Source organism: Carassius gibelio, chromosome A1 (assembly GCF_023724105.1).
Source record: "Carassius gibelio isolate Cgi1373 ecotype wild population from Czech Republic chromosome A1, carGib1.2-hapl.c, whole genome shotgun sequence".
Classification (NCBI taxonomy): domain Eukaryota; kingdom Metazoa; phylum Chordata; class Actinopteri; order Cypriniformes; family Cyprinidae; genus Carassius; species Carassius gibelio.
In genome coordinates this window covers 3391408-3416914 of record NC_068371.1, presented here as the reverse complement: position 1 = coordinate 3416914, position 25507 = coordinate 3391408, and the positions used below count along the sequence as shown (strand labels likewise).

At 35.6% G+C, this 25507-nt stretch overlaps 1 protein-coding gene across 1 annotated transcript in view; it reads right to left on the bottom strand.

Moving 5' to 3' along the window:
* Window positions 1-25507, bottom strand: part of LOC127957138 (adhesion G protein-coupled receptor L3) — a 91409-nt gene that overhangs the window by 62693 nt on the left and 3209 nt on the right. Inside the window, exons 2-3 of the mRNA XM_052555569.1 lie at window positions 6180-6321; window positions 3618-3831 (exon numbers count right to left, since the gene is read on the bottom strand). Coding sequence (XP_052411529.1) covers window positions 3618-3831; window positions 6180-6297 — 332 coding nt within the window. The 5' untranslated portion in view covers window positions 6298-6321. The remainder of the gene's footprint in view (window positions 1-3617; window positions 3832-6179; window positions 6322-25507) is intronic.

Genomic DNA, 25507 nt, shown 5'->3' with positions numbered 1-25507 from the left:
AAACACGTTAAGACGATGTCAGAGTATAATATAACAATATATTGCGGTCCTTTTTACACTGCACAAAAACCCTGCTGTTACATCGTCACTGGCCTTCATGCTGCCTTTACTGTTTCCTAACCTTGTTTTTATTTTTTATTTTTTTTTTATGAGTTGTGTTATATATACATATACACATACATACATACATACACACACGACATATGACATCAAAGAGAGTAGACGCTCCTTATGCTTTTGAATCGCTCTCGCAGTACTTTGATGTCATAAACCGATCGGTCTTGCAGTGTGCAGCGCCGGTTCAAGTCGAACAAGCCTAATTTCTTTTCTCTTACAATCTTAATAAAATACTATATAGCAAAAAAAAAAAAAAGAAAAAAACATAAACAAGACCATCTAGTGGCAATGTGAAAGGAGTGTATCTACTAATGTCAGAGGGGTTAAGCGCAGTTTAAAAAAGAAGGCAGCATGTCCCAATATAATAATACCCTATTAAAGCATGTTAGCAATATCAGCTTATATAACTAGTAGCTAATGTTAGCATCTTACCTGCTGCACTGTCTGTCTGCTGCTTTTTCGTCGTCAGAACGATAGCACTCCTTTCACTGGTGACTTTGTGTTTGAGGCCACAAATGTTACAAAGCTGTCATTAAGTTGAAGTTATCACACAGTCCTCGCTCAAGCCGCTCACTTGCTCCGTTTGGTTTCATTACAGTGTGTTCCTTAGCACTGGGAGCTCCCTCTGCTGTCCATAAGGTGCCTCTGCGCACCAGCCATTTCAAACCCAGCCTCCAGTATTTGGGCCACGCCTCCTAATTTGCATACACTCCCCAATCCTCAATCCTCAAATGCCCAATCCTAAATCCCCAAATCCCCAATCCTCAATCCTAAATGGCTAAATGATTAAATGCCCAATCCTAAATACCAAATTCCCAATCCTAAATACCAAATTCCCAATCCTAAATCCCCAAATGCCCAATCCTAAATCCTAAATGGCTAAATGACCAAATGCCCAACCCTAAATAGAAAATGCCCAATCCTAAATACAAAATGCCCTATCCTAAATACCAAATGCCCAATCCTAAATACCAAATAAATTTTCGACTTGGACTTTAAGTTTCAAATTTAGATTTTTAGTTTTGGTTTAAGACTTTTAGTTTTAGACTTTTCGTTTATAATTTGACCCAAAAATCCCTCCATAATTTCCTCCACATTTACTCTGGGACATGGTCTATGGCATTGCTAATTGGATCTTACAGTCTGGTCTACCCTGAGGTTTTGTGTGTGTGTGTGTGTGTGTGTGTGTGTGTGTGTGTGTGTGTGTGTGGCAGCTGGCAGGTGGTAAAACAGGCAACCTCGGGGCAGGATATGGTGCTCTCTCACTTTACACACACACACACACACACACACAAACACTGGGAGTCATTCTGAATGAACAGAAACCTGTATAATCAAATCCATCCAGTTCAAATTAAAAACATACAGTAGAAGCCAGCACTTTTATGAATCTCTTATGAGGGCGAGACATGCCGTTACGCAGCATGACACATCCATTCATGGTTGGTGATTATTCTCACGTGTAGTCTATATCCCTACATCTTTCTTCATGGAGAGCCAGGTTATCGTCACCAGTCAAAGTCAAGGTCAGACTGATAGCAGGCTGTGCTCTCGACATTAGCCAGGACCCAAAATGATAATGTTTCTTGGGATGAGAGAATCTGTGCAGTTTGGAAGCAAAGAATTAATTTGTCCTACCAAGGAACAGTGAAGAATGCAAACAGGATGGCTAATATGTTTGTGCTGTTATGTAATGTGGACGTTCTCAAATGACTATATCTGATTGATTTTAAAAAATATACACTTGCATTGTTCTGTTTTTGATGCACAATGTTTTTTATTACGCTCTTATGTGCTAATTATGCCTACACGGTGTGCTCAACTGAAACCTAACACAAGGCCACGTACACACTGCAAAGTTTTGGGAGTGACAACCACATTTAAATATGGGAATAAATACTCTAAATTATTATTCCGTGTGTGATTCACTCCAGGTTGCAACAGCTGACACGGTGATAACTCAATAGCAGCATTATTGCATTACCAACTAGCTGCTGAGTTTCGGTGTGAACACACTAATCTGATTTAATGAAACTGCATCCTGAATCTTTCAGCTGTGAAATTGGTCGTAAAACATGATCATTTAAAAAATGTTCATTGTAAAGTAAATATTAAGCTTTCTGTCAGACACATGCTACTATATAAATTTGTGCTCAATTAAATTAATATAATTGTTATATAAAATAAATACTTTATATGTAATATTCTAAAATATTGTTTGGATTTTCCAAAGAATTGTGATGAGATTCTCAAAATCCTATCGCCAGTATTATTTTAGTATTTTTATATACTATAACAGTATTTCTTAAAATGTTGAACTAGCTTTCATTTTTGTTTTAGTTTCAGTTTTAGTCATTTTGTTTAATTTCTGTTTAATTTATATTAAAGTTTTTCATGATTTTAGCGTTTTCCATTTTAACAAAAAAAAAATTGTTAGTTGCCAGTACAAGTTTTTTAAGTTTCATTTTTTATAATATATTTATAATTTAGCTTTATTTAAAAAAAAATGTATAATAAAATAGTTTATCTTTTAGTTAACAATGACAAGACTTATATGTTATTGCCTCCTATCATTCATATTCAATAGCCAAATATATTATTATTGTCTAAAAATAGAAGAAATTACATAAAACAGTTTCTTCGTGTTTTAGAAATCTTATTAAGCATGAATAACCTTATTATGTAAAGAATGTTGAGAATAGATCAATTCCATTGGAAACTTAAAACACTATAATTTCCTCTTCATTGTGTCATTTCATATTAAATAATATAAAACAATATTATCTGCATCCCTATTATTTTAAAATAAATAAACCGTGTGATGAAAGGAATCAAAATACCCATGCACAGTTCAATTCAATGAAATCAAATCCTTTGCACAATTGTGTGTGTAATGCATGTTTTTCTGTCATTTTTAAAATATATATTTTAAATAAAATTAAATAGGAATTTGTTTCTATGACTGGCTACATGCACATCAAAATGCATATTATTATTTTTTTTTATATTGCATGAAAAAAATATATTACAATATATACATTTTAAACTTGGGGTTTATAATTTCACCAGATGTTGCTGACACAAATGGATCTCCTTAATGGAATGACTAATTTAGTTGTAGTGTGTACGTAGCCATACACACGCACACACACACACACATGTTTGTTTTTGTGTAAAGTTTGTTTTTAGGCGTAATAGTTTTTATTCTGTACAAACTGTATATTCTATGGCCCTACACCAACCCTACACCTAACCCTAACCCTCACAGGAAACTTTGTGCATTTTTACTTTCTCAAAAAAACTCATTCTGTATGATTTATAAGTGTTTTGAAAAATGGGGGCATGGGTTATGTCCTCATAAGTCACCCTCGAGTTGTGTCCTGATATGTCACAAAAATAAGAGCACACACACACACACACACACAGATACACAAACGCACACAATAATACAATCTGTAAGACAACAATAGAGCACAAAGCATGTGAATGTATCTCTCTACCTGAGGCCCATAATCTTGTAGGCATCAGGCAGATAGCAGCGAGTGTTCTCCATTTGAGCGGGGTCCGAGTCACAGATCTTGTCATCTGTGCGCCCATAATTGGCGCTCTCGATCATAATGACATCGGTGCCCGGGCAGCGCAGCTCGATTGGATAACCCTCACACGACAGCTCTCGACGCACCACAGCCATCGGCACTGGAGCACGACTTAAAACTGCGGAGAGAGAGAGAAATATTGCATTAAACCAACTATGCAACAAATCTAAACATGAACACAGTGTTCTTCATCTTCCATTCACACGATCTCTCTCTCAAACATGAAATAATCCGCTTTTGGAGTGTGTTAGAGAGAGAAGGCATGTAGAAAAAGGAAAGGAAAACTATTCTTCATTATGCAATAGATAGATAGATCGAAAAGTCACATCTATCTATTTATCATGCCCTTAAATTACACACACACACACTCAGACGCTTAAATCAAAAATAATTTTCCTGTTTTCCTGTGCTGTAAAGCCATAGACAGACACCAACACAATAAACTGCATTTTAATGCGTGCACAGACACAGACAGAGACACTCACGCACACTCGCTCTTATGAAATTAACATCAGGGATGTGAATGACACTTGACTGAATGCATGAGTTCATTTCATATTCTGCTGCTGCCTCTGATTAGCCCAGGTTCATAAAATATGATCACAATATATGATATGATATCAATACTTAGCAAATATTAATTTACCTTTAAATGCTTTCCACATGTTTGTTAGGCCTTGAGAATGAACTTAAAGATTTATAAATGAATTCTACCGAGCTTTCTTTGATTTTAATTTCATTTCATGAAATGTCTGTTATATTCCAGATAAAATGAAATTTAGTTTTTCATTTTACCATATTTTTCGGACTATAAGTTGCACCTGAGTATAAGTCGCATCAGCCCAAAAATACGTCATGATGAGAAAAAAAACATATATATAAGTCGCACTGGACTATAAGTTGCATTTATTTAGAACCAAGAGAAAACATTACCGTCTCCAGCCACGAGAGGGCGCTCTATGTCTTCAGTGTAGACTACAGGAGCAGTGAGCAGCATAGAGCGCCATCTGGCGGCTGGAGATGGTAATGTTTTCTCTTGGTTCATTTATCTCGGTTCATGTCAAATTAATTTTGATAAATAAGTCACACCTGAATATAAGTCGAAGGACCAGCCAAACTATGAAAAAAGTGCGACTTATAGTCCGGAAAATACGGTAGTTTTCATTTTATTTCAGTGTTTTTGTGGGTGTGTGTTTGTGTGTGTGTGTATGATTCAATACAAATTTACAAAATTAAATAAAAAAAAAACAGTTCATGGCCTCTTTACAATTACTTATTATCCATTCATTCATTAATTCACATACAGAACATGCTCATTAGTTTTTAGCGGCATGCATTGAGTGGCTTCTGTCACGTTAATAATCCAAGTCGAGTAAAAATGTCCAGAGTTTCTCATTGTTATCCACATCTGCTTTATCAGATCAAATGTTCTGATTCTAAAAGGCCATGCAGCAGAAATGACTGTGCATAAGTGTGTGGGCAGGGCTGACTTTAGAACTGAAATGGCTTATGGGTATAATGTAGGTTATTGGTTTAAATAGGATCAGAAGGCTGCCGTCGAGGTAGAACTGTGTTTCAGCGCCCTTGAGACTGAAGGAAGGTGAGTGCCAGAGAAAAGAGCCAATCGATGACAGTGAGAAAAAAGGAGAGCGGCTGAATGAATGTGTGCATTACAGAGATACAGAGAACGTCGATAAGGCAGCGCTTTGTGCTGAGCGTTGCCCTGATGTTTTTAAAACGTTCCCCCAATGACCAATCCCCCAGTGTCCTCTGAGCTCAAACCGTTACGCTAAAGGTCCCCTTGAGGGGCCGACTCGCGCACACGGGGTCACGCTAGCATGTGGCACACACACACACACACGGCGTCTAGACGTCTGCATCTATGATTATTGATCTGTCAGATCCTCTTACATCTCACACACTTTTAACAAGTTCACACACAATTTTGATAGTTATGGATCGGCCCATAAAATGGCTCGTTCACTGGAAAATAATCTGGCTTTATTTCATATTTCACTATGGTGTTTGGTAAAAATGCAGCCATCTATTAAAAGGCTTTGGAGTTGTTTTTGTTCATGTGTTTCAAATATCGTTCCCCCATATGTGCGAGAGCGCGATTCTACGTATGTGTGAACGTTTTGATCACAACGCTGTTGTGAAAAATTCAGTGATTGCTCATGAATCATTTATTGCTGCGAGAAGAGACGTCTCAATTAATAGTTTTCAAAACTTTTAATAAGACGCAAAAACTTTTCACTGAAGATTTGAGAGCTGCGTGCTTCGCTCTCATTTGGCTCGTCTTCATCTGACAATCTGCACTTCAAGGTTGAGGGCCAACTAATCAAATAAAAGCAGTAAGACATCTCATTTATGCATCTCGATGAAAACAACACAACAAGGAAATAATTGGCCTTTGTGTGTGTGTGTGTGTGTGTGTGTGTGTGTGTGTGTGTGTGCACCTCTTACCGAGCGTGACGGGTGTGAAGAGGGCGAAGAATAAAAGCAGGCGTGTGGACCACATGACCGCCGATGACCCTGATGACCTCTGCACTGACTCGCTGAAGAAGCGTCTCACATTAGCCATGGAGTTCGTCTCTGATGCACGAACCTAAAGCAGGAAGGACACACACAGAGCAAGCAAAGAGAATGTTAATTTAACAGCTAAAGGTCACTTTTGTTGCACACAGTGTTACAATTAAAAAATAACCAGAAAATCAAAAGTTACTCTGTGTATTTTCTTTATAAATGTCACTGGTGTTCCCGTGCATCCTTGCACATTATTGGAAAATATGTTTATTTTTATAATCTCTTATCAAATAGTAATAATGTTTTTCTTTCCAAACCAACTGAGAGAATTCAGCACAGGATGTGTTCTTGTGCTCAAAGACGGCTAGACTGAGAGACAGAAAAAACTGAAATTATAAAAATTATAAAAATGCTACAGATAAACACAAAAACACATGTTGTGATTGTACCTCTGACAGATTGTGTGCTAGTGAAGGGGTTTATGTAATATATTCTGTGCGAGGAATGTTAAATGAGTTAATACTAATGAGTAAACCGTGAAATGTTTAACAGAATATTTCTGAAATTAAGGACTATTTTAAGGTCTTGCAGCTCAAAAAGCAGAGAAACTGATTCAGCTGAACCCAGACGTAATGATCACTCATATCTCATATCACTCATAAAAAAAAAATCTATAATATTTAATAGAGATTATTGACTGTTGTGTTTGTTTGACCATGTAACAATTCAATCATCTGACAAAAAAAAGAAAGCGTGTGGGTGTTTCATAAACTTTAATTTAGTTTTTTTAGAGATTTAAACTTTTTTTATGTCACACATGAAAATTATATTAAAAGTGCATTGACATTTCATAATTGTTTCAATTAAGTTTTTATCCATACCAATTTAGTTTTATTATTGTTGCAGAATTTCAATCTTAAACAATGAAATCCAATATAAAATGTACATTATTATACTATGATGACCAATGCAAATTTTACTTACAGAATATTAATAAAGTGCATCATTTTGAATCAAGTTTATCAACTATTTTCTAAAAACGTATAATAATAATAACAACAATAATTTCCGCCACAGTGCTATTAAACACAATAAATAATATGAGATGTGTTGAAAATTACAATGTGTTAAGAATGTACATTGTTGGACATATTACAAAGAAATTGAGCTTTAACAATGTATTTTAAGGCAGTTTACTTTCTAAACATTCAGATATCGCCCAAGGCAGTGCAATGTGTAACAGAGGCATGACAGCATAGGATAAAAATCCTGTGACAATACTCTTGAGAAGACACATGTGGCGCGCAGCTAAAGCCTCCTACAGCAGCTTAATGCATCCGTCCCCTTCCCTCTCCCACACACACACACACACACACACACACACACAGAGAGAGAGTTGTTATGTAGGCCCTGCCTCCATTGAACATCTTCACCTTATTAAAAATAAAGCACTATACAGCCACTGTCTCATTAAACTTACATAAACACTCAACAACACCACTCAGTCATTAGAAACACAGTCGCATAATCCTCCTTATGCACATAAACACACGCATAGCTTAAACGCTCTCTCTTTCTTTGTCTGAGTGACTGATGGCTGCTTAACTAAAGAGAACAGGAGGCTTTCGAGCAGATGTCCCACATTATAAACAGGGACATATGGAAATACGTCCACAGTACCAGTAAAGAGCATGTGTGTGCATGTGTGAGCAACTGAGCATGCGATTATTCTTCCAGTAGAGATCTGGTCAAATGATTGTGTGTCTAAGAAAACAGTCAGTCTGCCAATCGATCATGTGTACAGTATATGCACATATGGGAGTGTGCATGTGACAAGTGCTTCGACAAATAAAAAAGACACACTATTCCACTTTACTTCAGATAATGATGCTGACTTAGATATCTGTTTGCATGCTTTTTTAAAGGAATATTCTACCCATGCATGAGAGTTTTGTCATCGTGTTTACCCTCATGTCTATCCAAACCTGTGTTACTTCAGTGAAAAAAAAAAGATATATTGAAAAACACTTTACATGATATAATGTTGCTTCTTGCATATTTCGTGGCATTTTCAACGGGAAATGTACAATGAGTGTTTAGGAAAAAGCATATTCAAAATAGCCAACATTTTATGACTGTATTGTGGTTTATACACATACTGTATCTCTGCAGCTCAGAAATTAAATGCTATGTTTGAAAGTGATAAATGATGAGAATTTTCATTTTTGGGTGAACTCTCTCTTTTAAGTGATTCGTTTGGATTTTACAGAGCAGAATATGTTCATGCTTCCTCAATTATTTCATTGTTTAGCATGATCCGTTTGACCATATGCTAATCTTAATCTCTTAATGACCTAATTATCTACTTCAGCATAACCAATGTGTGTCCACTCTAATGCTGATTAATCATTGGGCATCTGAGGATGACCGTCAGGACTTCCGCTATTCACTCATTCCTTAAAGAACCCATGATTTGTGTGCAATCTGTAGTTGGCTGCAAGTCAATTTGTGCAGAACATAATCCAACACTGTTATTTTTTAGAGATGACAATCTTCAGCCATCATTTTGGATCCTTTGGCAGGTATAGCATGCATCTAAATACTACTTAGGCGAAATAGCAATAATTAGCAATAACTTAAAAATAATTGGCTTATTAATGTATGCATTAAGCAGGCTTGTATTGTGATAAAGTTCAGCACACTGTTGCATGCTAATTAAAGCTGAAGCAAAAAAGAAAAATCTAGCCTACATAAACTGGTCAAGTAGTATGTTTTTGGACAATAAGACCATCATGACTCTAATACACACAGTCAGGAAGAGCACCGGATCTGACCGACTTCCCCTTATTATACTTAGTGTTCAAAAACAATCTATCCGACTTAGATAAGGTAAGCAGATATGGTATCTGAACACTGAACAGCTGGCGTTGGTGTGTAAATGTCATAAGAGGCAATGCATTAATGTACACCTTGCATTAATGCATTAATGTTTTTTTTTTCTAAAGGGGCAGGAAGTTCTGACACATAAATGTTACAGTTTGTTTTCATAGTTTAAGAAACTCTTTTTATATCAAAGGTTCACAGACTTCATTTTCTGGTGAATGACCGCTTTAAAACCTACTGTATCAAATGCTTGGGTTGCCTTTCTTTAAATGCTATGCCACTTCATGCGACGTGTTGTTATTTAATGCAGTGCTGCTGAATTTTAAGTGTGGCTGAAGTGAGTGAATACTGTCGATGGATCCACATTTGATTGAGACCAAGTAAAGTCGAGTGTGTTCCTGTATGTGTCGATATGCGATCCCTCTCGCTTGCTGTCACTCTCGTTCTCTCTCTGATTATCTGTAATGCCATATGGCAGTTTTTGACTCGATTGTGCTGTGGGGTGTCTTACATAGATGGTAGAGTTTGGCTATAAATTATGGCACAGAAATGCTTCCATGTCTGGCATGGCATGACCTTACGAGCTCCCATCAACCCCTGCAGCTCTGTGTGTCCAGTAATGAGAGCAGCAACCTCTCTCTCTCTCTCTCTCTCAAATCAGGGAGTCTCACAGTAATGACACACAATTAGAAAGACACGACCATGTATTCCCCCACCATCTCGCTCTCTCCGTTCCTCCCTGTGTCTCTTCCTATCTCGATCACTCCATCTCTGCTTTTTTTATACCTCACATTCCTCCTAGTGCATTTTTGGTGGCATGCACTGACCTCGTTTTTTGTTTCCCTCTTCACAATAAGGGAACAAAAACTTAAGCTTTCATGCATCGTGGACATTTGGTGAAATGCACATTTCACAAATGCACAAATTTCACAAATGCTCACATTTCACAAATGCACAAATTTCACAAATGCACTCATTTCACCAGGATTTGCAGACCTATAAGACATCTGTTCATCTTCGAAACATAAATGATGATATTTCTAATATTCTGTCATCATTTTTATCTTTCCATTGGCATTCCACAAAACCAATACTTTTTTGATTTTGCATGTAATGTAATCCATATGAACTGAGTGGTTTAATTCAGTATCTTCTGAGGATTTAACTCAATGCATATACATACAATATAATAAAACACATCAAATATAATAAAAAGAACCTCAACCATACCTTGCACATTTTTTGCACATCTTTTATTACGTGTTTTGAATATGAAATAAATAGGTTTGCAATGACATGAGGTGAGTACATTTACAAAATATAAATTTTAGGGTGAATTGACCCTTTAAGACACAACAAATAAAGCTTCAGCATTTCTAATAAAATTATATTTTTCATATCAACCGATATTGGATATTTAATTGTGCATGTTCATTTCTATTTACATATATTTAAATCATAGTTGCATTATGTAATGCTTACTCAAAAGCAATGTTTAAAAACACTAATAATTTTATAAAACTTAAATTAAATTTAAAACAAAATATTTGAAAGTGTTTTGTCTTTTTTGGACCAAATACTAATGAAATGTAATGCTGGCCATTTATAATTACTTAATAAACATTAAAATAATTATCAATTTATAAGTATACACTCGATTTCTCATATCATTGCATCCCTATTTTTTTTTTTTTGAATTCTGGATGTTTCAGACTGGATCGATCGAGACTGGTTAGGCGTTTCGATGCCAATAACGTGTCATCACAGGGCCACTGAATGGGCCAATCAGATTCCATCTGGCCTCACCCTTAGCCCCGCCCATCCTCCCTCTCTTTCGCTCTTTCTCTCTTTCTCACTAAACAGCAGAAGAACTTAGTTTTGATTTATAATGATGGTGCTGGTGACTTTTTGCTCTGATAGAGGGCATGTTTATAAAACTCTTTCTAAACCTCAAAGAGTCATAAATCTTTATTCATTTTCCCCCCGTTTCAATAATTCAGAATTCAGCATGCTGAAATCACTATTAATCTTGAATGCACACACACACACACACACACACACACACACACACACATTGAGTGTGTTGGGTTGAGTTCCTCTAGCCTTTGCTCATAATATATTCTGTGTCTGTCTCTGGCTCACTCTTCATACTGCCAATACAACTGAGTCTCTCTGATTTATCTTTTATTATGTCCTACAATCTACTTCTAAAGCACTCCGCTCACTCTCTCTCTCTCTTACACACGCACACACACACACACACACACACACACACACACACACAAAAGCCACATTCATGAGCCACACATTACACTCAAATGCACAAACACGTAAAATAACAAACAGAATCGCTGATAATAGACTATGGCAACATCTGTGCATGAAAAATACAACCACAAATACAATCTTGCATGAATACATAATGCTTCAGACGAATGTGAAATGTGCTTTCTTCAATCCAGAAGGAATATTATGAACTTGTTTTTTGATTTGTCTTTAAAATACTGCAGCATGACATACAATTGTACAGCAATTTAGTGAGATGAGACACACTTTGAAAATGAATGAAAATGAGGCTTTGAGGGACTAAACTCCTGATTGAAAATGTAAATATGCATTTTTATCTGGAAGACATCATTTTCTCATCTGCTATATGTCTCTAAAACATTCTGTCAGATGATAGAATGACATGCAATAGATGTTTTTGAAACACAATGATGTTTTTTCCAACTTTAAGCAGTTTTCTAATGCAGCCTTTTCTCTTTTTGTAGAGGTCACGTTACAATGCCTTAATTATTTATATTTTTGCTTTTCAGAAGCCTTTTATGTCAAACTATTTCTTTAACCCTTGTCCCTGATCTAGACTTTCAATATTTAAAAAAATAATTAAATGCAATTAAATTGGTAAGACTAGAATTCACAGACAGTGAAATTAACATAAACTAATTTATTGTGAGAAAACTAATTAAAACTCAACTCATTTTCATGGCATCCAACTATTTTGGATTATAAGTTTTTCGAAAGGTAATGTACTAAGCTGCCAAGGAAACAAAAGTGTCAGCACATAAATTATGGGACACAAGATATGTGAATAAAACCAAAAATAAATAATATCTTTTTTGTTTCGTTTTGTGACATTTCATCAAATTATGCAAAATCTGTTTTATTAATTGTGCATATCAGAGATATAAAATGCTGGCTATGGAATTAAACAATTTCCGCCACATTGTAATTCTTAAAACGACATTATTAAAATGTAATTTCCACCACAGAATGCTACTAAACAATGCATCCGATGAACATTAATCATTCAGCCAATGAAACCATTTCCAGTCAACAGGAACAATGCAGGATGAAGCTATAGTTTTGTCTCTTCTTTTCTATCAGATAGCAAACTAAGTGTGCTGACTGTTGTAGTGTTTTGTCCTGATTTGCTGGGTGCTTCAGTGGGCAGAGAGGGGCACTGGCACAGTCCTGTCACTCCACATCTATCTAGAGTCAGTTACAGGCGAAACGCTCCCATGCACAGAGACGCAGGGGCTTGTACAGTAGTAATGTGCACAAATTCTAAAGGAATAGCTTTAGGATTCAAAATGCTTCAGTGTGCATCTCAAGGCTAATGTGGATTAAAGCTATGGTTTGCTAACATGGCCAAAGGTTAAGATAGTATCAGCTGCTTTATGCAATGGTAAAAACCTTTTTAAAAAAGTGATCTCTGATAGCTCAGCTGGCGTTGTTCAACTCGAGCAAAGTGTAAATCATTCATGAATACACAAACAGTTCACACACAAATGTGCTCTAATTTAGTTTTATGAATAGGTCCAATGTGTGCGTGTTGTCATCTGGAAGTTGCTTTTTAAAACAGTTTTCTCATCTGAAACGTTCCCTGATGTTAAAACAACATTCGGCAGATGTTAATTCACAAATTTTAAATTTATGTAAGTTCATTCTTGATTACCAGATGGGTTACAGAAAATTATAGACAATGCTAATCATTCAGTACTACTTAGTAAGAGTAAGTAAAAGTAGCCTAGTGTAATAACTATTTAGTATGCACTCACATTATGAACTCATCTTTTTAGGCGAGTAGCCTACCAGATAAGGGTCTCATGTCATAAAATATTTAGCGATGGCTAATCTGAGCGCCTCTGGTTGGTCACTGCATTCAGAAAATCAACAGAATGGTGTGTGATTGGTTATAATGCGAAACACTCTAAAAACGTGTCAAAAGAAATATGACGCAACATGAGCATAACTAATTTTAATGCTGCAATCAACACAATTCATTTCATTGCATGCTGTTTTAATCATTTTTTTTTTTTATGTTGCAGTATGAAAAATAAAAAAAAGTTTTGTGTATGCAATTGTATCAATAAACAAAATCTCCAGTCTTTCACGTGCATCTTAAAGATCATGTTTAATATGCGAAGTGGGGGTGATATGACAGTGTTTTGTGCAGGCCCTGCAAGTACCATAGTATTACCATAACTGTACCATAGTGCCACCTCTTCTAGATGATGATTTCGGGGTACTACCCTGTACTTTTTCTGCCAGCGTGTGATCTAGCTCTCTAATTATGCAATGCAAAAAAGAGCTCAATCTGCTCAGCCTGATTCAGCATGATGGCGCTGATAATTAAAGCCATTTCATTAATTATTCAAGATGAATATTCGCTATTGTGGGTTTGGGTGAAGTGGTGAAATATTTACGTGTTTTCTCCTCCAGTTCACTAATATTTTATGCTGCGCCTAAATTCACACCATATGATGGAAAGAGAGAAAGAGAGAGACAAAAGCTGGGGATGGAATCTGAGAAAAAATGCTGTCTTTGCAGGCAGTGTGATGGTAGGAAGGCAACCGTGTATGTCTGCATCCAGTGTTCACATAACATTCTGCCGACTCCATCTGGTCGTTTCAGAGCAGAACTGTGTCCAAAATCACTTACTGTTCCCTATATAGTGCACCATGTGGAGATGATGGAGGTTTATTCTTCATATAGTTCTCTCTTCTATTCCTATAATGCCTTTAGGTTTACAGAGTACAGCCGATCATTTTCCTGTAGGTCAAGCATTCATGTTAGTCTAATCATATTTAGCAATAAATAAGGACATGTGTGGCATGTAAATAAATCTGCCCCTGTGCTTTTCTCGCCTATGAGTGCAGAAATACTTCACAACATGGATAGATATTTTTTTCAAGATAATAAAAAAATAATGATGATGCATGCTTTGCATGATTTGTTCACTCTTATTTTATTAATTAAAACAATATATTATTTTTAATTATATGCACAACTATTAAACTTGACAGACATCATGCATCCATGAAACCTCAAAGATGACAAGTTTATGTATACATACAGCACAGCTGCAGAGTGAGGAGATTATTATCATCATTATTCAAATGTTATTGGACAAAGTTGACAGAGCACTCTCTGGTTAACTACATCAGATAAGATTTGTTTTGTTTTTTGTCTACATGTAGTCCACTAGGTGGAGTGACCAATTTGTGACTGTGTGTGCGGTTTGGTGGTTGGTGGAAGAATCTGGAAATAATAAAAATGGTGTTTAAAGAAGAGGATGAATGGATTAATTAAAAGAGATGAGATGCAGAAAGTGTGCTTCAGTTTTTAAGCGTGGCGTATACAGCCGAATACATAGCATCATATTTACTGAGAGTGAAGAAAGACTCCAAAGTAAACACTGTGCAGAACGCCCTTTTATGGAAATGGGTTGGGCATGTTTTATGCAAATGACTAACCTCGGGCACACAAACGCTCATTTAGAATACAACAAATTCATTAACATTGAAACGAGGTTAGGAACAAATACATGTGCACATGTTCTGAATTAGGTGGAAATGTTTGCTGAGAGGTTTGTAAATACAAATAATCCACTCGATTATTAATGAATGAGATTAAACGTCTTTGCACTCTTTTAAACTTGAGTTGTGAGTATCTATACTCATCAGTCGTTAGCTGTGCTGCAATTGAGAAGCTGCTTGAAATGCGTCATCGTTGCCACAAAAGATACAACAAATGGACACTTCTCAGCCAAGTCAATCCCAAAATCAGTGCTGGGTAGATTACTGGCAGTCCTTTACTGATTCCAAATTACATGACAAAGATAGAAACCTAATCCATTACATTACACATTTAAGGTAATATAATCACACTACTTTTTAAATAACTTTTGACCTAACTCGTTAATTTAATTTGAAAACCGTATAAAAGAAAATTATTTTAACACTAAAATAAAAACTTACAAATAAAAAAAGATTAAATATTTATTTGTTTTTCTGCATGTCATGTGACCATTAACCAACATCTGTGAACCACGAACATGCAAATGTGTAGATTATATTTTTATCTTATTGCCTTAAAATCTCAGGGGCTATTTTAAGTAAATATATTAGGTGAAAGAGGTTCATCTGACAAAAATATAATGTGACTTTGTGCATTTTAATGTGTTTGTAATGTAACTGTAATATGTAATTATGTTATCAATAAAAAGATCACTGTTGTCGGATTATGAGTATAAAAAAAAAAAAACATTTTTTGGAATCCTATTATGTAATCCAGTGTTACATTTTATTTTAAGGTGTCCTTGTTACAATGTAATTATACATTTAAGTACTGACTAATATTAATTAACTACATGTGCTTACTACACGGTTAGGGTTTGGCTTAGGGTAACCTGCATGTAATTAATTGTTATTATAATAGTAAGTACATGTCATGTGTAACAAGGACACCTTCAAATAAAGTGTTACGTAATCCACTTACTACTGCTACAGCTCTGCCCAAGGGTCATTAAACACTGGTGACAATAGAATTTATTTTTATTTTATTTTGCAGAGACAATGACAGATTACACTTAAATAAAAGCTCTGGGTTTCAGCTTACTTGGATATCTAATGATACAAATGTTATACAAAATTTTATTTTTTTAATGTTGTCATTTCTTACTTACTTGCAATATTATAGATAGTTTCCATTTAACAACCTTCAGGTAGTTTGTTGTTGGCCCTTCATTTCCATGTTTTTCGACTGTGAGACAACAGTCTGCAGGAGTTGCAACCACAAAGTGAAAAATGTTGCTGCATGTGTACTATTTGAGGATTAAAGCTGCCATGAATCTCCTCCATATTGTGACTTAAATCCAAGTCTAACAGATGAAAGTAAAAAATGTAGAGCAGGGACTTGGAACAACATAGGCTGATAAACGCAAGCATGCAGAGATGGGGTTCAAACAGAATAAATTAGTATTCAAAATAACATAAATAGCATGCATTTTGAAAATACAGTAAATACGGTGAGTTTTAAAAGTTTCGATCCTGCAGTAAAATATATAACGATGCAGTGAAGAGGATGAGAGAGAAGGAAGGAGGAGGAAAACATCCTTTCAGAAGCGTAAATATAACACTGCTTTGCTTCTCCTGCAAGTGGAGCTGCACAGTGTCAAACGTTGGGCAGCATCCGTGTGATGAAATATTCAATGATGCCACTGTTTCAGTGTGCAGACAGAGCACAATGCTACGCTAAATTATACATCCCACACACACAATCACTAGCTTAGCATTTAACAAAGACATTCTTAAAATATGAGTCAAAATCTGCAAAAGTTACTAGGTATAGCGGGGTGTTGTTGAACATGTGGAAGACATAGCTGACTATAAAACAGTGTATGGTGCTTACAACAGGCATTATGGAGCTAGAGCTTTAGCTTTTGTTATCGCATGTGCTCTATTTGTTTTACATGCTCCCTCTGTTCGTCTCTAATCAGGTTGTTTTTCTGTTGGTGAGCAGTTATTGTTAATAGTGTGTCGCTCCCTCCTGGAATTAAACAAGTCCAAATGCAGCTCTACCCAAGAGCCCTGCTACTAACAACAAATACTCTCACAGTCCCTCAGCAGGGTGTGTGTGTGTGTGTGTGTGTGTTTAAGTGTGAACTTGACTTTATGTACTCCATGTCAGAATGGATGTTTGTCTTGGAGAGCTCCACTCCAATTCTGCTGGGTTTCGCTTATCAACGGCTGAATACCTCTGAGAGTTGGAAAAAAAATGGAGGAAATTAAAATGAAAGGAAACGAATTACCAAGGTATGACACGAGCAAGTGTACGTTTAAGATGGTAATACAATTAAACACTGCAACTCAGTCCTGAGAATACACATTCGAGCTCACGCACACACTCTGTAGTCTGTCTACACTTTTTGTGTCTCAAAGGAAATAGCATTCGCTCGACCTCATTGTTTAGGCAGTGTGTGTGTGTGTGTGTGTGGCCAGAGAAGTTGGAAACACCTGCCACTCATTTAATAGTGAAAGATGCATCCTTCCTTTCAAATGCCATTTTTTCACTCTGAAACACACATTAACTCAGTTTCCACTGCTTTCACAGCATAGCAAACAGCAAGTTATAGCATTCAAATGTCAAATGATACATGAATCAGCACCATGTAGCATAAACTGTAAAAATAGAAGAATGCAGCTAATATCTCAAGGAGCTTTTAACAAATATACTTTAAGTGTAACCTAAATGTAGTCAGCTTCATTTAGTTCATTTTGATATTATTGCATAAAGCAATTTTTTTAGGTTGCATGACAATAAGTTTGACAAGCTGAATATGAAAATCACATTTTTATCATACTTTTTGTGTATCATTATGAGTGCTTGTGAAAACCTAAAAAAAAGAATTATAACTTATTCAAACTATATATGTTACACAAGTGTATGATAATTTGGTCACACTTTATTTTTAGAAACAATTTTCACTATTAACTAACTATTGACTCTGACTTTAGCTTCAATAAACTCCTAATGTGCTACTTATTAACAGTTAGTTAGGTTATTAAGTTTAGGTACAGGGTCGTATTAAGGGATCTATAAAATGTTCATGCAGAATAAGAAATTAATACGTACTTCATACTATAAGTACTGATAAACAGCCAATATGCTACTCGTATGCATGCTAATAAACAACTAGTTAATAGTGAGAATTGTTCCCTACACTAAAGTGTTATCATAGTTTATATTGTATTTATTTAACTCAGACGTCTCTAGTATGCACAAGTCAAGTTCTGTCTGTGTTTGATGATGATGATGATGATGATGATGATGATGCATGGTGTTCCAAAGTGAACTTTAACTGATATCCCCTGCTCAGGGAATCAGGGAGTAGTGAACACTGCATAGGGACACTGAGAATCGCAATGCATTTAATGTTAAAAATAGTAAGACTTAAAAAAGTGCATTCTGTTCCTTTTTGCACTCGATCTAACTGTTTTAAATGCAGGAATGAATCTTATATAAACACATATCGGATCTGGGTCAGGTGAAACCAGACGAATTCTACAGGGCTTCATTAAGAATACTAGTTGTTCAGGCAACAGTGTAGTCGATGGTGAAAATATGTTGTTTTAGCAGTGCACTAATTGCTTTGAGCGGGTCTGCGATCTCTCTAACTCTCTCACTATGTCGCTAATTCCCAGGATTGAACCTTCGGTGTTTCGTTACCAGCTCTGATCTTCAACCATTATCCCACCACCACTCCAGAGGGAGGAAACCTGAAAACATGAAAGCCTGCAGATTAAGTCATTGTAAAGCACTGCACAGAATGTGGGCGGATGCTGATTCAAGGGGTTTTTAGAGCGCTATACATAACCACCTTCCCGTTTAAAAGCGGTCACTTAGGAAGACATCCATTTGTTGTCTGTTCAATAGCGCGCATGTCTTTAGAGCCACGTTTGAAAAGTTGGTTATTGCACACACACAGATAGATATCTGAAGAGCAATTCGGCTTCATAACAATCCACAGAGCGTTTGTGTAATGGGTTTAAAATCTAGGTGTCTGTGTGCATGTGTTCAGAAGACTAAGGCACCAAATCTTGAATGTCATTCTAGCACAAAATAGTGGTTGTTCTTATATGCACGCATGTTGACAGTACCATCCGTGACACGAAAGGGGGCGGGAGCCACATCATTCTCCACCATTATAAGGTGAATTGCATCGCTGCCACCCAAACAACACCTACACCCAGTTTCTGATATCCAAACCCTCATTCTGACAAAATAACACAGCATATGTCCTCTATTCCCATCCGTCTATCCTCTCATCGCTCTCCCTCACCATGGGTGGTCATATTTCTCGCTCTGTTTCTAACTCTCTCTCTATTTCCCTCTGTAATTGGGTGTATTACGGGACTGGAGGCGATGAGCATCATGGACACGGCTCAATGCGCATAGAAAGAGAGAGAGAGAGAGAGAAATAGAGAAAGCAAAATGCTACAGCAGCTTCAGGCAATAACAAGGAGGAAAAAGACTGTGGTTTGTCCGAGAAGAGAAGAGAGGAGAAGAGGAACGACAGCCGAGAGAGCGAGATGTAATATAGAGATGAAGACGAGCACGACAGGATCATGAGGAGAGAATTATTGTGTCTTTTTGGACTAGAAAACACCCCACTTGATTTGGAAATCTGTGATTTGGAGCTTTACGATAATCCCGACAGAATGAATTCTACATATCTCGCCACAGAATGACTAAATTGAGCCAGACTTAAATAAATCAGGCTGAACTGTGTCAGCCACAGGATATAAGTTAATGTTACTTGTCATGTGACCGTGTGTGCGTTCGTAATATACGCTACAGCGGTGCATCCAGTTCCCTCGAGCGTAAAATTAAAGAGTCATATCCTGGAAACAGCATAAATGTGACACACATTGGTGTGCGTGCACACACACACACACACACACACACACACATCCCTGACACAGCAGAACTAATGGGAGCTTCGGTCCTTTGGTAACCAGTCAGCTGTGTGTAACCGCTATGATAAAGACAAGACACCTTGATTTCACCGCTTCATTATGTCACACATCTAATACCTGACCTTCAATACGGTGCACAGTAACAGATAATACAACACAGACGGCCACAAGAGTCAATGACATGATACTATATTTGCTTTATATGTATATGAATTGCAATGCAGTTCTTACATAGAGTGAGATATAAACCTCCCATAGAAAATGATTTCAATATCTGGGTAAAAAATCATTTTGACATTTTTAATTAAAAAAAAAAATCACTAAAAGACTGATTCTGAGATTTAAAAAATATATATATACATGTATATATATATATATATATATATATATATATATATATATATATATTTTTTTTTTTTTTTTTTTTTTTTTTGTAATTTGGCATAATTTTTGTTTTTTAAAATGCATAAATTGTGTTATAATTTCTATAATAAAATACTTTTTAATAGTATAAAAACTAAAAATGTCATATGACATTGTATGAGAAACATGCTGGGAAAAAACAAACAGGAAATTATATCACAAATATTATATTCAGAGTTCAAATTTCATCTGGTGATATTAGCATATGGCCATATTTCTATAATTAATGATGATTAATAATTGAATCAATCTTTTATGATATTTGTAAAAACAAAAAATATGTACACTTTTTAGCTTGAAAAATATATATAATTTAAAATATTTTAAATATTACTTTTACTTGATGGTAATCACATTTTATAGTCATAAAATTTACATTTACATAAAAAATAAATTGTATAAAAGCTTCAAATCAATATTATTACAAAAGATACATTTTTTATGTTTTAAGCTAGATTTTTATAAGATTTTTCCTTTTCTTTAACATGGACACTCTTATACAAAACAAACCACAGAAGCCCCAGAAAAACAGGTTTTGATGGCAGACCCTCAGTGGTGTACTTTGCTGAAATCTCAGTTCCCACAAGCAGTATAACACTGTACTATAGATGTGAGTGATGACGAGGAACTGTTAATGGAGGCCAAATACAACAGATCACAAGAGTGAAACAGGGCACACACACACACACACACACACACTGGATGAGCATATTCCTCATTCACCGGTTTAATGGCTAATTAGGCAAAAGCTGGATGAGGATGAATCTGTCAGTCCGTCAGATTCCTCTTTTCCATTTCTCTGTGGCTCAATAAAACAACGTAATGGACCTTCTCTGACTTTTTTCTCTGTATGTACTATGCAGGATGCTTTATCCATGTGGGGAATATTCCAGAAGAGCAGCAGTTATTTAAGATTCAAACACAAGGAAAACAGATGGCTACCAGAAAAAGAGAGAAAAAAACACGCATAAAGAGCATGAGAAGAGAGAGAGAGGAGGAATATGACAGACAGTGTTGGTTCCTCTCAGTAAGCCGGTCTCTAAGGACAGCCAAATCCACTGCTTAGTGACGTTTAAATTAACAACATTACTTTCTATACCCCCCACCGTCGCTCACCTCACCTCGCATCAATGCACAACTTCACTATGATTCTGTACATGCTTCGAGTGCTCAAAATAGACGTTTTGAAAAAGCAATTAATCTGACATGGTTTGAACTTTGACTGCATGAAAATTGTTTTAAAACGTGCATGAAATCATTTTTTTTGTTTTTTATTTAGTTTGATATCACAATAGAATAAAAGATCTGTCGCGAGTTCTGTGACATTGGATAAATCGGAAGAATGATGTTTCTATATGAGCGTGATGTGCTGCGGATCTCATTTGCATATTCAAATCTGGTGCATTATGGCATTTAACATCATTAACGTCAAACCCAGCGCTGTGTGTTTTGATATGCCGTATTTGAATATACACAAACTCAAATGAGATTTCAGAGCTCTGTACAGCAGACTTTCTATAAATAAATTCTGAAAATGCAGTCGGCTCCTCACACAAGTTACAGTATCTTGTTATTTCAGAAGACTTGAGAGTTTATGAGTCATTTGGGCGGCAGGGAACAGCAGCAAGTTATTGTTATGGCAGAGGTACATTGCAAACTGCGAGAGGGATAACAAGGATGATTAATTTTCACTTTTACTTTAAAGAGCATCTCACTGGACTGGTCACCCTGCTCCCCATTTACTTCCATTGCATTGGAAAGAGAGTTTGTCAAAATATCTCCTTTGTGTTCAAAGAAAGAATTTCACTCAAAAAATATTTAAGATTTATGTATTTGAATTGCATATAAAATAATTAATTTAGATTACAACTAATGTATTGTGTGATGCATATTTGTCAGAAACGGGTAAGATTTCTGGACTCAAAAAATGTCATATATTATGTTTAACTATTTGCATATATATTTGCATTTGATTTTAATAAAATATGCATATTTTTAAAACGCATTAATTCAAATAGCTTAGACTTGACATGCATGTAATTATGTATCATGTCTTTGATACATAATTATGCATCACATTAAGGTGATAAGTTCATTTATTACAATTGTGCAATCCAAATGGATGGAAATTTTATATGCAATTCAAATACATAAATATTAAATGTATGTCTATGTATTTTTTGACCAAAGGGACAGAAAACCATGCTGGTTTGAACTGCATTGTGAGAATAATGTAATGAGTAAATGATGATTCTTTGAATGCATTATTCCTTTAAATTGTTGCCACATTATGGGGTAAGTCCCCACAAGGGCAGATGCATGCTGTATTGTTTAGAGGTGAATGAACAATAAATGTTTAGAAAAATAAAATGTAAATAAATATCCCACAGCAATCAAGACAACTTTGGACAAAAAGCACCCATTGCTAAGCTAAACACTTTGAGCTGTTGTTTCACTCTTGAAATAGCTCACATTGTCCAAAAGCTGAAAAAGGAAAACAACTGGAGGTTGATGTTTCCTGTGCCATTCATTACCCATCAAGAAAAATATACTGCCTTTGACTTCAACAATGAAGGGTGCCAACACAGCCAGGAGCAATCGATGCAAGGAGCAGTCAAACGTCAGGGTGATCAATCAATCACAGAACTGCTTTATCTCAGAGGATGCTTTCCTCTCCCTGAACCTGTCACTACAGCAGACCTGAGGGCACATTAGTGTTAACGTCAGTGTCATGCTGAACTACTCTGGGAAGGAGACTTGCATGTGAAACAGTTGTAGAAATGCTTGGTTCTTTTGATTCAAAACACCTGTCAAGGTCGTGGGTTAAATTCGCAAACTGATAAAACATGTACTAAATATTTAACTGTAATTGCATTCGAATCTATACAACGATCAATGTTTTTTGCTGTTGTTTATTGCCTGTAAAATGGTATATCTATGGTCTCTCAAACTGTGGAAAAGGGCATAAGGCATAAGTCATTTCTCACAACGGTTTCTCTGTGCAAAACGATAACGCATTAAAGGAACCATGATGATAATGAGCACATTTTACAAGCAAATTTTCCATTCATGCAAATCTATGCCACAACAATTTGACCTGCCACAGGTGTGCCTCTCTACTACATCTCTAGCCTAGTCTAAACCGACTCCAGCTCATGTTCAAACTAGTCTATGTTTATAAAATACTAACACAAATGGACAATAATGCATGCAATGTAGAGAAAACAGGTTGCTTTTATGTTTTATTTGTAATGGCGCTATACTGCATATAAAAGTAAAGGTTGCTTTAAAGCACTTAACTAATGTAAATGTTTGCCATTTTCTGTGACCTAATCTAAAGTGAGAGCTTTTTATGGTAAATATGTTGCATGATCTAACTCTTCACACATGAGCTAATTGCAATAATAATTGTGTTAATGACAGTGATAATGAAGAAAGAACTCACTATTTGTATGAATTTTTAAACTACAGCTTAAAAAACTGTGAATTAACTAGTGTATACTTGTTGAAGTGGTACCCATTTGTCTTTGTCATGCTGTTTATGGGGTTTATGGGATTGTGGGTGATGACATCATCATCACTATTTTTGCTCCAGCTTCAGCTTGAAGCACTTGACATCACACGCTGTGTGATGCTCTGAACATGTAAGCATGTGTGTATGTGAAAGACCTCACACATCTCACACACACACACACACAGGGAGGGGCAAAACAGCGTATTTTCAAACCAAACCAGTTGGTGGATTGTCTGAATGAGGAGACGGTGTTAAAAAATGCTGTATAATTAGGGTCCACCAGACTCTGATCAAACGCATTTCTTCAGCGTTCACACAGGAAGTGTTTTTGTGTTCAAATACAGTGCAACTGAATGGAAAAGAAATCAGGCATTTTAAACAAGTTTAATTGTTTTTAATTTGACACGGTGTGAAAACAGACAGCGTGAAAAATATGAAGCAGTTGTTTTTAGTGAATCATAAACACACAGTTGCATCAGTGTAGTCTGACTCTTAAACAAATGAGTCTTAAGCAAATTATTTTTAGTGAATCAAAAAAAAAACGGACCGCATAACTGTAGTCAGGAACAAACTACTCTAAGCTGGTTATTTTTTTTTAGTGAATTAAACATATACAGCTTGCAACAATTGCATATTTTTTTGTCTTGTTTTTACAGTATAAATATCTAAACATTCATGAATCAAGATACACTCGCTTTCAAGTTTTTGAAAAGTCATTTTTATGAAAATGTATCTTTAAGCAAAAAAACGAACATACTTTTGATACATTTTTCAGAAAAAAAAATACTTAATATCTTAAATCATTTTGCTTCTAAAGTAAATTTATCTTGATTCCAAAAATGTTTAGATATTTATACGTGAAAACAAGAAAAAAATGATTGACCGTGAAAACAATTTTTTTGCTGTCTTACTGAGAAAACAGTACAGTTACTGACTTGCTGTTTTTATTCAAATGTGTAGTTCAAGATGCACGTTACAACATTTGTCAACATTAAATGTTACTATGCTTTTAGATGGTACAGTATTTTCTTAATAAACCAATTATTATACTGTATATATATGCTGATTTCAAAAAGACCTTTAAAAGCCATTAAAGTTTTTTTATTGATTATTTCATCATTTGGCATTGAAGTTGTTGTTGTTTGTTTGTTTGTTTGTTTGTTATTTACAAGCACCAAAAGAACGGTCAATGGAACCATTAATAAAATGGTAAACCAAAAGCAGAATATTTAAATTACATTTCCAGCATCCTACTACTCAATTATTTGTTTTGGATATTTTTCAACCACTCTTTAAAATACTGAAAATACTGAAAAGAATGATAATAATGATGACGATACAAATAAATAAAAATACTAAAAGTTTGATTTAAAAAATGTCTAGATGAACTAGTTATCCTCTCTAGTTGCTAGTTAACCATTCAGCCCTTTCCTAACACACATACTTCTGACAAAACACAGCTATAATTCTCTCATCACTTAAGCCCACTTAAATCCTTTTAACCTTGCAAATGGATGAAAATAAAAGCATGAACACACTTGTGCACATGGGATCATTGCTTTCAATTTCCTGTTGGGACTGAAGTAATCAAAGTCCTTCAGAAGACCATTCCAAATCCCATCGTCATTGTTTGGTGACCTCCTTATTCAATCAGATGCTAACACACACACACACACACACACACA